This window comes from Lontra canadensis, unplaced genomic scaffold (genome assembly GCF_010015895.1).
Source record: "Lontra canadensis isolate GAN:19392208 unplaced genomic scaffold, GSC_riverotter_1.0 scaffold93, whole genome shotgun sequence".
NCBI classification, from domain to species: domain Eukaryota; kingdom Metazoa; phylum Chordata; class Mammalia; order Carnivora; family Mustelidae; genus Lontra; species Lontra canadensis.
Genome location: NW_022631087.1, coordinates 5630467 through 5643887, shown reverse-complemented (window position 1 = coordinate 5643887; position 13421 = coordinate 5630467). Strand labels below are relative to the sequence as shown.

General features: G+C 54.0%; 1 protein-coding gene across 1 annotated transcript; it reads left to right on the top strand.

Moving 5' to 3' along the window:
- The first annotated feature begins 1731 nt into the window (after positions 1–1731).
- MB (myoglobin) lies at positions 1732–11198 on the top strand. Its single transcript, XM_032836726.1, has 3 exons — positions 1732–1912; positions 6869–7091; positions 10501–11198. Exons 1-3 carry the CDS (start codon positions 1818–1820, stop codon positions 10645–10647), a joined length of 465 nt encoding a protein of 154 aa, XP_032692617.1. The 5' UTR covers positions 1732–1817; the 3' UTR covers positions 10648–11198.
- The last annotated feature ends 2223 nt before the right edge of the window (positions 11199–13421 follow it).

The following is a 13421-nucleotide window of genomic DNA, read 5'->3' as shown; positions in this document are numbered from 1 at the left end:
ACGTGCCAGCCCTGGTCCAGTCACCTGTGACCAGGGGTAGCATGGGGAAAGAACATGACCTACATGGTCACGGAGGGGCTGGAGCTGGGCCTTTGCCTTTAGCAAGAGCTGCGTATGTGGGGTAGTCCTAACTGACGTGTCTAATACAGACCCAGGACACCCAGGACACTTGCTTATTCTTTCTGAACCTCATTGTTTGCAGCTGTAAAATGGGATGATACTCATTACCTTGCAGAGCTATTGTGAAAATTAGATCTAATCCCGCCCAAGGAGGCACTTGGTAACCTGTAAAATCCTGTGTAGATGGAAGGAAGGGCCTGCGTACCTTGATCATAGCACTCCATTAACTTTACTGTAAGCTTATTATAACCTTTTATCTCTCTAAGGTACTGTGAGTTTCTTGAACACAAGGATGTGTTCGTTGAGTTTTGTTGTCCTTGGCGTGTAGCGGTTTCCAACAGTAGGTACTGTGTAACTCTGTGTTGGAAGGATGAATGGATGGATGGACAGGGGACAAATGGGGGAATGGATGTGGATGGATGGGGGGATGGATAAATGGATGATGGGAAGATGGATGGCTGGCTGGATGGATGGATGATGGCTAAATATAGAAAAGGCCAATCATCTTCACTTGCCTTTTGTACAACGGCCATCTATCTTTTTATTCAACAAACATTTATTCAGTTCCAATTTGGCACAGGGCCTTGTGTGAACTCCAAGAGATACATAAGTGAATAAAATAGAGCCCCTGCTCCTCTGAAAATCAAAATAAGGTATTTGGGAGCCTGGACTCAAGAACCTGACTTTCTGGGTTCAAATCCCAGCTCTCTACCATCAACTATGTGACCATGGCAAGTTTCCCAAACTTCCCCTTGATTAAATGAGGATAATGTCGTATCTATCATAGAGATAGGGCTGTTGGGGGATTAAACAAATACTAGATGTAAAGTGCCCAGAGTGCATATCAGCTGCTGTTACACAGTCATGGCAGAACCAGCATGGAAACTACGAAATATGGCACAATGAAAGAAGGAGCATAACAGGAGAACCTACAAGTAAATGGAAGGAGGAAGAAATTAATTGTGCCTCAAGGCGGGAGGTGGGAGGTCAAGCAAAGTTTCTCAGAAGGAAATATTTGAGCAAGGTCAAGAAGGCCACGAAGCCAGAAGTTTTCTGGGTGGGGTGGGAAAATTCAGACTCCAAGAGCCTATGGATTCGTCCAGCTATGGGCAAGAACCACCTCAGCTCCCTCCCCCCGCTGCTAGTTGGGCGAGGGACCCTCTGGCAAAGTGGGCTGGCTGTGGACAAGGAGACTGCTAAGGGCCGTGACAGCCCCAGGGCCGGCCAGGGTGCTGCTGCGCGAGCTTGGAAACATGACAGTTCCTCCTGGGATGGTTGACAACAGGGAGAGTTGAGTTTCAGGCTGATGGCTTTGGCCTTTGTGGTGCCCTTTCTGTTGGCCTTTGAGACTGCAGACAGTGGGCCAGCCTTCTCCCTGCTCTTGCCACATACAAAAACACCCCCACGCCCCTGTGGCCTGAGTTGTCCTACCTCCCCACAATGGCACCTGCCCCAAAATAGCTTCCATGTGAGAGCTACAGAAAGGAAAAGATTAGACCCTGCATGCAAAGGAGGGAGGGGGAGGAGGAGGAGGAGGAGGAGGAGGAGAGAGAGTGAGCAGGCTGTCAAGTGATCGGTGTCAAGCTTCAGTGAAAGTATAAAATCCCCTTGGGGCCAGGCGATCTCAAACCCCAGCTCTCAGAGCCAGGACACCAAATCAGCCGGACTTGCTCTTTTTGTCTTCTTCAGACTGCACCATGGGGCTCAGCGACGGGGAGTGGCAGTTGGTGCTGAACGTCTGGGGGAAGGTAGAGGCTGACCTCGCGGGCCATGGGCAGGAGGTCCTCATCAGGTAAAAGGAAGAGATTCATTGTCTCTGTCACTCACTCCCCAAAGATCAAGGGTGTGCTTGTAAGGTGGAACGGTTGCCTGGGGTTGACCAGTTGGCTGCGTCAGTTGCCTGGGGTTGACCAGTTAGCTGCATAAAACCCCCACTTGGTTCTCTTTTGCTTGTGTCAGGGGCTTGAGTCCAGAAAGGAAGAGAGGAAAAGAGATCCCGCCCATGCCTGTGTCAGCAGCAGAAGTCTGGTGCTCAAACGCTGGGTGCCTAGTGTGCACCGAGAGGACTCCTAGAATTGTAGATGGAATAAACGATCTCTTGGGTCCTGAGAGATCTTGTCCAGTCGCTTCACTTAATGGTTGAGGACAAAAAGGACCTGAGAGGGACAGGACCTCTCCCGAGTCACAAGTCCCTTAAGGTCTGTGAACTGTCAAGGCTAAGACATGGTCTTCAAGATGAGACCTGCAGGGCTAGAATGGGCTTAGCCACTGAGCAGCTGTATGACCTTCGGGAAGGTACACAACCTCTCTGAGTCCATTTCCTCTACTGTACAATGGGGGAAAATGCTGTTATCTGCATTTTATAGCAGAAGTGAGAATTGAATAAGATAATGCTTGAAGGGGCCTACTGCTGTTCCTGGAATATGGCAGCTTCGAGAGGATGTTAGTAATTGCTATGGACAGAGCCAGACTAAAGACCTTCACAGTATTATACTTAGAAAACAGAAGACAGGGGTCCATTTGTGACATTTGATGTTGAGAAAGTCTTGAACTGGAGAGCTCTGAAGGGGGTGGTCTCCAAGGGCATCTTCACTGCTATAGTAAAGGGTCCTGAATAAACAAACAAACAAACAAAATCCCAAGCCTTGTACATAAAGAATGGCCTGTGGGATTTTATTTTCCCATCGCCCTCAACCCCAGGTGGTGTTAGATCCCTCTTCTCCCGGTCCCATCTCTCGTGCTCTGGGCCAGCACGAGTCAAGTATCTATTTCTGCACCTGGGAGCAAGGGGGCCCAGAGCTGCCATGAGTGGATACGTTGTCATTCACTTTAATTTATAGATGAGTTTCTTCTACTTTGTGAGCCAGGATTTGCTCTTCCATTCAGATGCCTTTCCAGTCTCCCTTGGCCGTCACTCATTTCCAGGTCCCGTGTCTGGGGAGAATGCCCAGTCCTGTAAGCTCTGTGATCTAAAGTCCGAGTCCTTAGTGGTCCACGCTAGAGACACCTGGGGAAGGATGGTCAAGTTCTTTGTTGACTCTGACTGGCATCATGGGGGTGTTTCCTGATGTCTTTCTCCTTCCATCCCTGACAGCAGGCTGCTGAGGCTGCAACAGGTCCTGTTTGGTAGGACAAAAGATCCTCCCAAGTTGACATCTGCTTCTCAGCCACGTTTGCTTGGACGTGACCTTGGACAAGTTACTCCTCCTCTCTGGGTCCCATTTGCCTATTGGTTGAGTGAAGCCATATCCGCCGGGATCTCTGAGGTCCCTTTCTGCTCTCATGTCCAGGCATTCCCTGAGCCCATGCTCCTCCCCTGCTTGTGGAGAGAAGAGGCAGGGAAGTTGGGGTTGGGGACCAAGTTTGCCAAGCACGAGTCTCTCTGAGGTGATCTGGGAGCTGCCAGCCCCCAAGGCAGTGACTTGAAGGAGACTCGGGGTATTATGTCATCAGGGGAAACATTCCCTCCCTCCCCAGGGTGGAACAGGGAGACTTGCCAGGGGCCAGGGACCAGGGATGAGATGTGATGCCCGAGACTCCAGCCCTTGGAAGGTCCCAGAAAGCCCAATGCCTTGTCATGTCTTAGGTTGTGGGACATGCAGAGACCATGCCAACTGGTTCTGACCTTTTAGTGTTTGCGGACTGGGGAAGAGGTTCACCACCGCCCCCCACCGCCCCCGTGTGGAGGAGGGGGAGGGAATGCTAACTCCTGGGGCTGCACGTGCCTCTGTGGGAGCTGGTCTCTTGGTCCCGTTCCAGACGCTGAGCCTGGACTTCCTTACTGACCTTGGCAAGGTCATTTCTCCTATTCCCCTGATTATAAGAGACAGCAAATTCTGTTCGGTTGGCCTGCTAATGAAACACGAGGGGCTTCGCTCCAAGGACATGATCATAAAAGTCTAGAACATAAAAGCCAGAAGGTCGGTTGGAGAGCCTGGCTCCAGGAGTGGGGGGCCCAGGAGGGAGATGGCTGTGTACCCCCTGCCTTTCCTTCTCTTGCCCAAACCCTTTCTGCTTTATTTATTTTTGAATTGGACAAGGAATTCTGAAGCCACGAAAAGTTTGAATCTCACTGGTGGTGGCCAATACTTGTCATGTTACAGGGAGGAAACATGGCCAGTGGTGGCTATAGATAGAACTCAATTCCCTGACCTGATGGCGATGAGGATGATGATGGTGGTGTTGACAGTGGTGGCCGTGGCGGTGATATGGGTGGCAGCAACAATGAGGAGGGGGAGGATAGCACATTTTTATGCGGTATACACCGCCTGGCCCTGTGTTTGGTGCTTTGTGTATATTAACTCACGTAAGACTCACAAGTGCCTTATGACATGGTTATGATCACTATCGTGAACAGAGAGGTTAAGGAACTTGCCCAGAGTCACACAGCTGGAATTCAAATCCAGGAAGCCTGTATCCTCGCTTATCACACCCCTGTTCTGGAGTCCCATGCTACACACCAGAGAGGGGATCCCCTCCTCAGCCCCATTCTTGGGTGCGAAGCAGAGGAGTTCTGCAAGTCTGATCCTCAGTCTGCTGTGTGGGTGTCTGATAGGGCCTTAGGTCAGAGGACGGCGGGGAGGTGGCCTCCTTTCTTGCTGACTTGCCTGCAGGCCTGTGATGGGCCAAGCAGGTGGACATAGGATGGAAGATGACAAGACGAGGCAAGCAAGGGCTTCTGCAACCATAGAGAAAACCCATCCATCCTTCGCAGGGTGAGGCCTTCCTTTGCCCATTCGCAGGGACATGCCGTTAGGTAAATCCAGGTGTGGCCTTCTGTGCCTGCCTGGGGCTCCCAGGGACAGGACTGTGGCCTGGGGGAGGGAGGTGGCGGGATGGTGCCAGAATGATCTGGTGAGCACGGATCAGCCCAATTTTCCTGCACTGTTGGAAGTAACTCTGAGCTCCCTTGCCGCCTCACCGGTGGAGAGTGGAAGGTGAGACAGGGGTCAAGCCTTAGAATCTGAAGGCTGAAGTAGCAGCTAGACCAGCCCTTTTGGTTTATAGATGGATGAATCAAGACCCAGAGAAGTTGAGTGACTTCTTCAATGTCACACAGCATGTTGGAGACAGAGCAGGGACCAGAGCCCAGTTTCATAATTCTCAGTCCCATGTTCTTTCTCCTATACATCTGGGGGTCTCCCAGAATATCTGAGACCCTGGCTGCCTTGGGGAACTGGTCCTTGGTCCTCATCTGCCCCAGAGAGCTCCCTCCAGTGTCCCGACCTCCAACCTTTCCCTGTGGGGGCTAGGTCTCGTGTCTGTCAGTCAGGGATCATTGTCACCAGATAATGAGAGGAGCTCAGGGACCCTTGGGTGAAAAGTGCCAGAGGTGAGCTGTCAGTGACACACACTGTTTGGCTGAGCAGGGCTCCCGGGGTAGTGAGGTGGTGACATTGGGCAGAGGGCATGGACAGCCCTGGGCATTCTGGAGAAGAAGGAGGGATTTGCTTCTGGGAGAAGGGTGCACTCCCTGTTGGTGCTACCCTCTGCATGCTTGTGTATTTCTGGGTGTGCATGCACGTGAATATGGGTGTGTGCTGTGAGAAGCTTCCAGAAACTGGGGTGTGTCCGCAGCAGGGCTGGAGGCTGTGACTTAGCTAAGAAGCTATGAAAGGGAAACATTTCTGAAGCCATTAGAGAAGAGGAGGGAAAGCCTGGACAGACAGGGTCATTCCTGCAAACATTTCGGTGTGTGACACGAGACAGAGAGCATGAGCTCTAGAACCAGCCAGTCTCTGCTGTGGGCTTTGCCACCAGCCAGCCACGTGACCCTGGGCACATCACTTAACTCTGTGGTCCGTTCGCCCACAAGTGAAATGGGGAAAACCATTCCCACCTAGGTGGCAGCTAGGACTCCCTTTGACCAACACTCACCTTTCCACAGCAGGAAATACTAAGGTCCAAGTTTACAGGTGGCTGCTCAGGTTCAAGGGCAAATTCCCTCTGTGGCCAGATCACTGGCTCTCTGGCTGGATCTGGGACCTGGTCTTTGGCAGGTGGCTCCCCCTGGGGCTTACCAACCCCCACTGTGAGGAGCCTGGGAGGGACAGGGAGTCTGAGCAAAATAAGCAAGAACTTTCTGAGCCTGAGAGTTAATCTGGAGTGGACCGGCCATCACAGGTGATAGTGAGCCTCCTGTAGCTGGGAGTATGCAAGCAACTGAAGGATGACCCCTAGGTAGGAAACTGCAGAGATGGTCCCCTGCATGATTTTTTTTTCTTTCCTTTTTTTTTTTTTTTTGAGTCACTCAGATCTGTTTCTAGCTGGCCCTTCCACACACCAGCCTTGTAACACTGAGTTACGCCTTCATACCTCTGAGCCTCTGGTCTTCCAGCCACCTCCTCTCCCTGATTCCAGTTAGTCACCTACTCTTCAAACAACTTGAGAAAGTTGGGGTGAAGCCAGGGACTAATGCAGACACGTCCTTCCTTCCTGCCTCTCCCAGTGGCAATGCAGAAGAGACGGGTCATGAGAATAAGAAAAACCACAAAGCTGAGTCTTTGTTGAGCACGCTGCGTGTGCTGAGCGTATATGCTCTCATTGAATCACAGCGCCTCTGCTTTGGGTAGGGACCGGTCATCCCCTTTGCTTGGATGAGGAAGCGGATGCCCGGAGAGGTAGAGTGACCTGCCCAAGGTCACACAACTGGGAAAGAGCGGGAGCCCAGCCTGGAACTCATGTTTGGCCCCTTCAGAACCCCATGGTTCATTCCTGTGTCTGATTCCCAACCACCTTGTGCCCACAGGCTCTTTAAGAGCCACCCTGAGACCCTGGAGAAGTTTGACAAGTTCAAGCACCTGAAGTCGGAGGACGAGATGAAGGGTTCTGAGGACCTGAAGAAGCATGGCAACACTGTGCTCACCGCCCTGGGTGGCATCCTCAAGAAGAAGGGGAAGCACGAGGCGGAGCTGAAGCCGCTGGCCCAGTCACACGCCACCAAGCACAAGATCCCCATCAAGTACCTGGAGGTGGGAAGTGGGGCCAGGGTGGAAGGTGGGGCCAGGGTGGGCGTGAGGGTGGAAGGACAGGCCTCAGAGGGGTGCAACTTGGGTTCCAGTCCCAGCTCTGCCCATGGTGTTCCTCTTTGTGCCCCAGGGCCCTCATCTGTGAGATGAGCTGTCGCTTACTTTCCCTTCCTCACGGGGTCACTGAGAGTAAACCCACTTCTTCCCCAAATCAGTATGTCATCCAGGGGAAGAAGGGGAGAATGGGTATTGGGGGCACCCCTTGCATTCCCCTTCATAAGAAGGTACCATTATTATTGTACCCACTGGGCAGATGAGTAAACGGAGGCACAGGGAGGGCGATTGCTTGTCCCTGGCACACTTCCGGGATTCAAACTAGGGTTCTGTTCTTCCAGACCCCACCTCCACCTCCCAGCTCCTGAACCCTGTGCCACCCTGAGCCACAGTACAGTAGCAGGTGCTCCCTCCGGGTGGCACCATTGGTTCCAGCGTCTTTACAGATGAAAAGAGAGCCCTGGGGTCCTAGGCAAGGGGAATTGGTTTGAATCTCTTGTGATGTGCTGAGAAGTAGGGTGGGCAGGGCCTGAGCTTCAGGTTCTGCCTTTATAACCAGTGGGGGGAGGGGTGTGGTGAGACGGAGCACTGAGATCTGGAGGATAAAGGGCCTTAGGGGTAGGTGCAACCCCTGGGAAAGGGAGCAGGGGGCAGGCTGGTGCAGTGACGAGGATAAAGACCATGGTCATGGCTACCCATAAGGATAGGCCACGGTAGGCAATCGTGGAATCACTGCATGGAATTCTCAGTCCCTTCCGAGGTAAGGAACTGCATTCCGGGTCTTCTTTTTCTCTGACGCAAAGTAAGTGCAGAGGTAGGGAGTCCAGAGCTGGTGTGGGCACCCCACAGCCACCAGGGATACAAGCTCTTTCTGTGCTGCTCAAACTTGGCTCATGGTCCAAGATGGCTGCTAGAGCTCCAGCCATCTGATCCGTGTTCCAAACAGGAAGCACGAGGAAGAGAGGAAAGCTCTCTTTTAAGGAGTCCCAGAAATCCCATTCAACAGTTTTATTGGCCTGAAGTTAGTTACAAGACCACACCCGCCCGCATGGAAAGCGGGAATGGTGGTCTGTTGCCACTCCAACTACAGCTAGTGTTCTGTTACCAAGAAAGAAGGAGAAGATGGACATGGGGCAGGCCACTAGCAGTCTCCGTGCCAGGCAGGTACCCCTCTCATACCCACTTTACAGATCTGGAAACAAAGTCTCAGAGAAGTTAAGTAGCTTGCTCAGGGCCACACAGCTAATGAGCCAGTAGGCATGGTCTGATCTACCGGTACTTGGGAACTCAAGCTCTTAATCCCTTGTGGCACAATGTCGACCATCAACCATCACCACCTCTTCAGCCTCAAAGCCTCACCTCCCCGCACCCCAGCTGCCCCCGCAAATCATACAGAGAAAACCCAGCCTGCCCATCACGCTCAGCATCACAGACGTGAGGAGCGGGTCCCGCCTTCGAGACTCTGCATGCTGCGGCCCCTGCCCCCCCATCTGCTCTTGGCAACAGACCCCTGTCCCCCCTCCAGGGCCCAGCTTAGAAGCCACCTTCTCTGCATGTGGCTGTCAATGGGCACCCCCCGTCTCTCCCCTGCAAAGCCACTTTATACTTATCCCTTGTCATGGCGCCCACCCGTCTGCACTGGGATTTATCTCTTTCCCCAGCTATCTCCTGGGTGGAGCTCGAGCTCCCCATTTCTGAACCCCGGTGGCATGTGGTGGGCTCACAATACAACTTGTCTGCTCTCCCCTTGCACTCAGGGACATCCTTCCATGCTCTTCCTAGGGGGCAGCTGCTTCCCAGTGGGGTGTGAGGGTGCCACAGTGGGTGCTGGATGTCAAGGCAACTTTTCTCAATTGTCTGGCTGCCCCAGCCCACACTTACCTGTCTATTAGTGGCTGTGCCCCAAACTCAGGAAAGGCTCAATGGGGGGACATGATGGGGCCAGCTGAGCCCCAGTTTTATGGTGAAGTCACCCATGGGGGTCACGACAGAGCAAAGCCTAGAACCTGGGTCTCCCCTATTCTCCAGGGAGGGAGGGATTGACTTCATGGCAGCCTGAACCCCAACTTTGTTTTGGGACATATGTCCAGGTCGATGTTCAAAGACAGGGGTTTGTGGAGCTGTCCTCATTTCTCTCTTTTTTTTTTTCTTTCTCTCTCTTTCCTATCTTTTTTGTTTTTGAGAGAGAGAGAGAGAGATTGTGAGCGAGCATGGGGGAGGGGGAGGGGCAGAGGCAGAGGCAGAAGGAGAATCTGAAGCAGGCTCCATGCCCGGGGTGGAGCCCAGTGTGGGGTTTGCTCTCATGACCCTGAGATCATGACCTGAGCCGAAACCAACCTTGGGTGCTCCCCTGTTGCTATTTCTAGGCAGAACCGTGTTCCCTGGGTGTTGCCCTATGTGTGCCTCCTAAACCCTCGGTCACCCTGTGCCCCCCACCCAGCCACCTGTCTGTAGTCACCTGCACTTGGGGCGCCCTGAGAAGCTGGGAAAAGCCAACCGAGGTGCTGTCCCCGCGTCTGTTCCTGGCTCTGGCAGCCGCTTGTCCACAAGCCCCTGGGTGCAAACTCCAGCTCTGCTGTCCACGTGCTATGTGACCTTAGGCTGGCTCTTCCCTGTGTGGGCCTCTGTAAAGTGACACCGCTTGGTCCTCCAGCCAGGGTGGTGGCTAGCATCAGATCTTGACTCCCTGTCCAGAAGGCCCAGTAGCATTTTATACCCACGAGATCTTTCAGTCTCTAAAGAGCCGTGCTGTCGGTGTTCCTGGTAGTGACGCTGTGGGTGTCTAAGCACATGTGGGGGTGGAGAGGCAAGGCTGGCATGGGGCAGGCTGGGTCCCAGCGGCAAGCCGCAGGCCTTGGCCCTTCCTCGTCCTCCCTCCTTCCAGCCCACCAATAATTCTGAGCCCTTGCTCTGTGCTTGGCACAGAAATATGCTGGTCTACCCTCCCCCCCCAACCAGCCTCCCCAACCCAAGTAGCCTACTTAAAGCAATAACCACACTAAGCCATCAAATGCAAAAAATTAAATACAAAAGGAAATAGTTTCTTTCTAGATTTTCTGACTGCAAAATCCTGGGCAAAGCCACGGGATGGGAGCATTTCCCTTCCTTTCTGCTGCCAGCAGGGAGGTGGTGTCCTGGGCTCCTACACTGAGACGGGCCTGGTTCCTCATTGGCACCTATCTCGAGGGGTGGTAGGGAGAGAAGGAGTTAACCCGCGGAGACCCCTCTGGTGTGTAATACACACTCCATAGACGGCCGTGGAATAAAGAGAAGGTGGGACGCAGTCTGATTCCCATCTGGCTCCTGGACTGTGTGCCCCTGTGACCGGTGCCCCCCCTGTCTCCCCCCGCCCCCGCAGTTCATCTCAGAAGCCATCATCCAGGTGCTGCACAGCAAGCATCCCGGGGACTTCGGCGCCGACGCCCAGGCGGCCATGAAGAAGGCTCTGGAACTGTTCCGGAATGACATCGCTGCCAAGTACAAGGAGCTGGGATTCCAGGGCTAGGTCCCTGGGCGCCCCACCCCACCCCCACCCCTTCGGGCCCTGGGGCCCAGGGCCGGGTGGGCCGTGATCTCCTGTAGCCGTGTAGTTTGCTTCTGAGTGTCTGCTTTGTTTATGAGAGGTGGGTGGGAGAGGCCGAGGGGCTGGGCTAGGCTGTTCCGGTGGCTTTGCAAGACTGGGGCCTGGGGTCCTCGTGGAGGGGCATCACCCCGGGAACCAGGAGATGTGTGGCCCTTTGCTCACTTCATTTGCCTCTCTCCTAAACTCCAACCCCATTCCTCCAGCCTCCAAACTCAACCACACCTTCACCTTCACCTCTAATCCCAAATCCAAGCCATAAACCAAGGCCTGGCCATAAAGATGCTCTGACCCATCACCCCTACCCCCCTTCCCCCTCCACCCCCCAACAAATGTCCATCTGCAATGAGAAAGAGGTCTGGGCAGAGGGCGACCGTCCATCCCGAGAGAGAGGCGGCGGGGGTCTGGGACGTAAGTGTGCCTTCTCAGCGAATGGAGTGACTTACCTGGTTTTAATAAAAGACCTTGCAATATCACAGCCTCTCCCTAGTGATCTTCCTCTCCTGGAGCAAGTGAAGGGGTCCCCAAGGAAGAAATGGCCGGGAGGGTGTGTGCAGACAACCTGTGCGGCAGAGAGGAGGAGAGGAAGGAAACAGGACAGGAGGGAGAGAGAGACAGGACGCTGCCTTCCTTAGAGCACCCCTCAGTGGTGGGGACAGTGCTGGGTGCGGGGTGGGGGGGGGTCAGTCCTGTCTGGTGGTGGCGGTGGGCTGCTCAGCAGACCTTTGCAGTAAGAGGCAAACAGCTACAGGGCCCCTAAAGGAGAGGGCCCAGGGGGAGGTGGTCACCGTGGTTACAGCAACTTCAATAACACGCCAAGGACACCGGCTAGTGAGCGGCAAAGCTGGGTTCAAAGCTGGGGAGGCAGCCGGGACTCCAGCTGGGGAGACAAAGAGGTGGCCAGCCGGTGACGGGCACTGACCTTCTGGCCACAGAGAAAGGACAGACGCATGGAGAATAACTCACAAACACAGGCCAGGAGACACGATCCGTGTCTACAAATGCTGCGCACACAGAATGTGTGATGTTGTGGTGGGGACCCAGAATAAAATGTTGGCACGTGACCATGGCGGCCAGGCTGCAGGTTGGAACTGAGGCCATGGACAGGGCCTGTGGAAAAGGTGGCCTGAGTCCCTCGGAGCACCCAAGCCGGGAGGGCCTCGAACAGCACCCAAGACTCAGGATACCAACTCTGGGAAACCTCAAATCCCCAGCCTCATAAAGCTCCAGGAACTCCCAGGACAAATGACCTAGTCACCCCTACCCTTGAAACCTCGGGGCCCAACCCCCAGCCGTGAGCCTGACCTCAGACCATGCCAAGGCAGCTGAACAGGGTGGGAGCTCCTCTGCTAGTGTAGACGAGTCCTAAATCCTAAAAGCTTCATCCATCGGGCTAAGCAGCTGAAGCCACAAGAGCATGAGAGGGTCCTCCTCCTCGGCCGGCCCCAGGCTTTGGGAGTTCTTCTGCTATCCGAGAGGGAGGGGAGGTTTTTGATTATGGCACCTGGGGAAAACTCCGCTCATCTGTAGTTATTCAGTTGGAAGCCCAGGCAGGGAGAACTTCTCTGTAGGTAAGTGCGCTGGATTTAAAGCTGAATGGGCTGGGCCCTGCCCTCAAGCAATTGACAATCTAGTCAGGGCACCCTGTGCTTGGATAATTAAATCCGGGCAGAAGAAAATGAGCGTAGCCGTAGCCGAGAAGGACCAGGCGTTTGTCATTCATCCTGCACGGCCTCCAACACGTTGCTGCTGAGCACAGCCTGTGGGAAAATCTCAGTTTATACCTTGGACGTGCACAAAATGCAACCTTTTTTTTTTTTTTTCTGATTTTGATTTTGATTTGACAGAGAGAGACCCAGTAAGAGAGGGAGCACAAGCAGGGGGAGTGGGAGAGGGGGAAGCAGGCTCCCCACAGAACAGGAAGCCCCATGCGGGCTCCATCCCAGGACCCTGGTATCATGACCTGAGCGCAAGGCACACAGTTAATGACTGAACCACCCAGACGCCCCTTCAAGTTCTTTTTTTCTCTTTGGAATCTACACTGTGGCTGCGAGGCAGACACTGATCTCAGCCTCTCTGAGGTTGCTCTCTGGTTCCGCATTTCCCTGGGGTTTTGGCTCATTCTAAGGGGGCTTACGCATGCCGGTGGCGTGTGTGGGCCGGCAGGTGGCAATCTGTTGCTGTCATCTGTTCCCAGTGGCCCTCAGGGATGCTGCACCCCACCTGGTCTTCCCTTAGAGTCCTCACCAGGCACTTGAGGAAACCCTGAGGCTGTCCAAAGCTCCTTCTGCCCCGGCCACTTCTTCTTTGGGACATCCCTGCCCCATGAGGCCTTGACCTGGGGACAGGAGGAGGCACAAGTCCCCTCTGAGTTAGACCCCACGGGCCTGTCTGAGCTTTCCCAGCCTCCTCCAGGACTTGACAGGGGTGTGCAGGGCTGCCCTGTGTGGTTGTATAGGTTGTGCACTCCACGAGAGCACCTGGTAGAGGGATCCAATTCAGGGGTGCATCTGGTCTGTGCCCCAGTGGCCAAGCTGTGTGCCCGGAAGGGGTGCCTTTTTCTAATTCGCACAAGGTTACCCTCCAAGCTAGCAGCGACCTCCAGCAAGGACACAAACTACTTTCTCTGGGGACCACCACCAACTGCCATCTGTTTCTTTCTCCTGACAGTTCAGAAACATTACTTTCCAGCCCGAGAA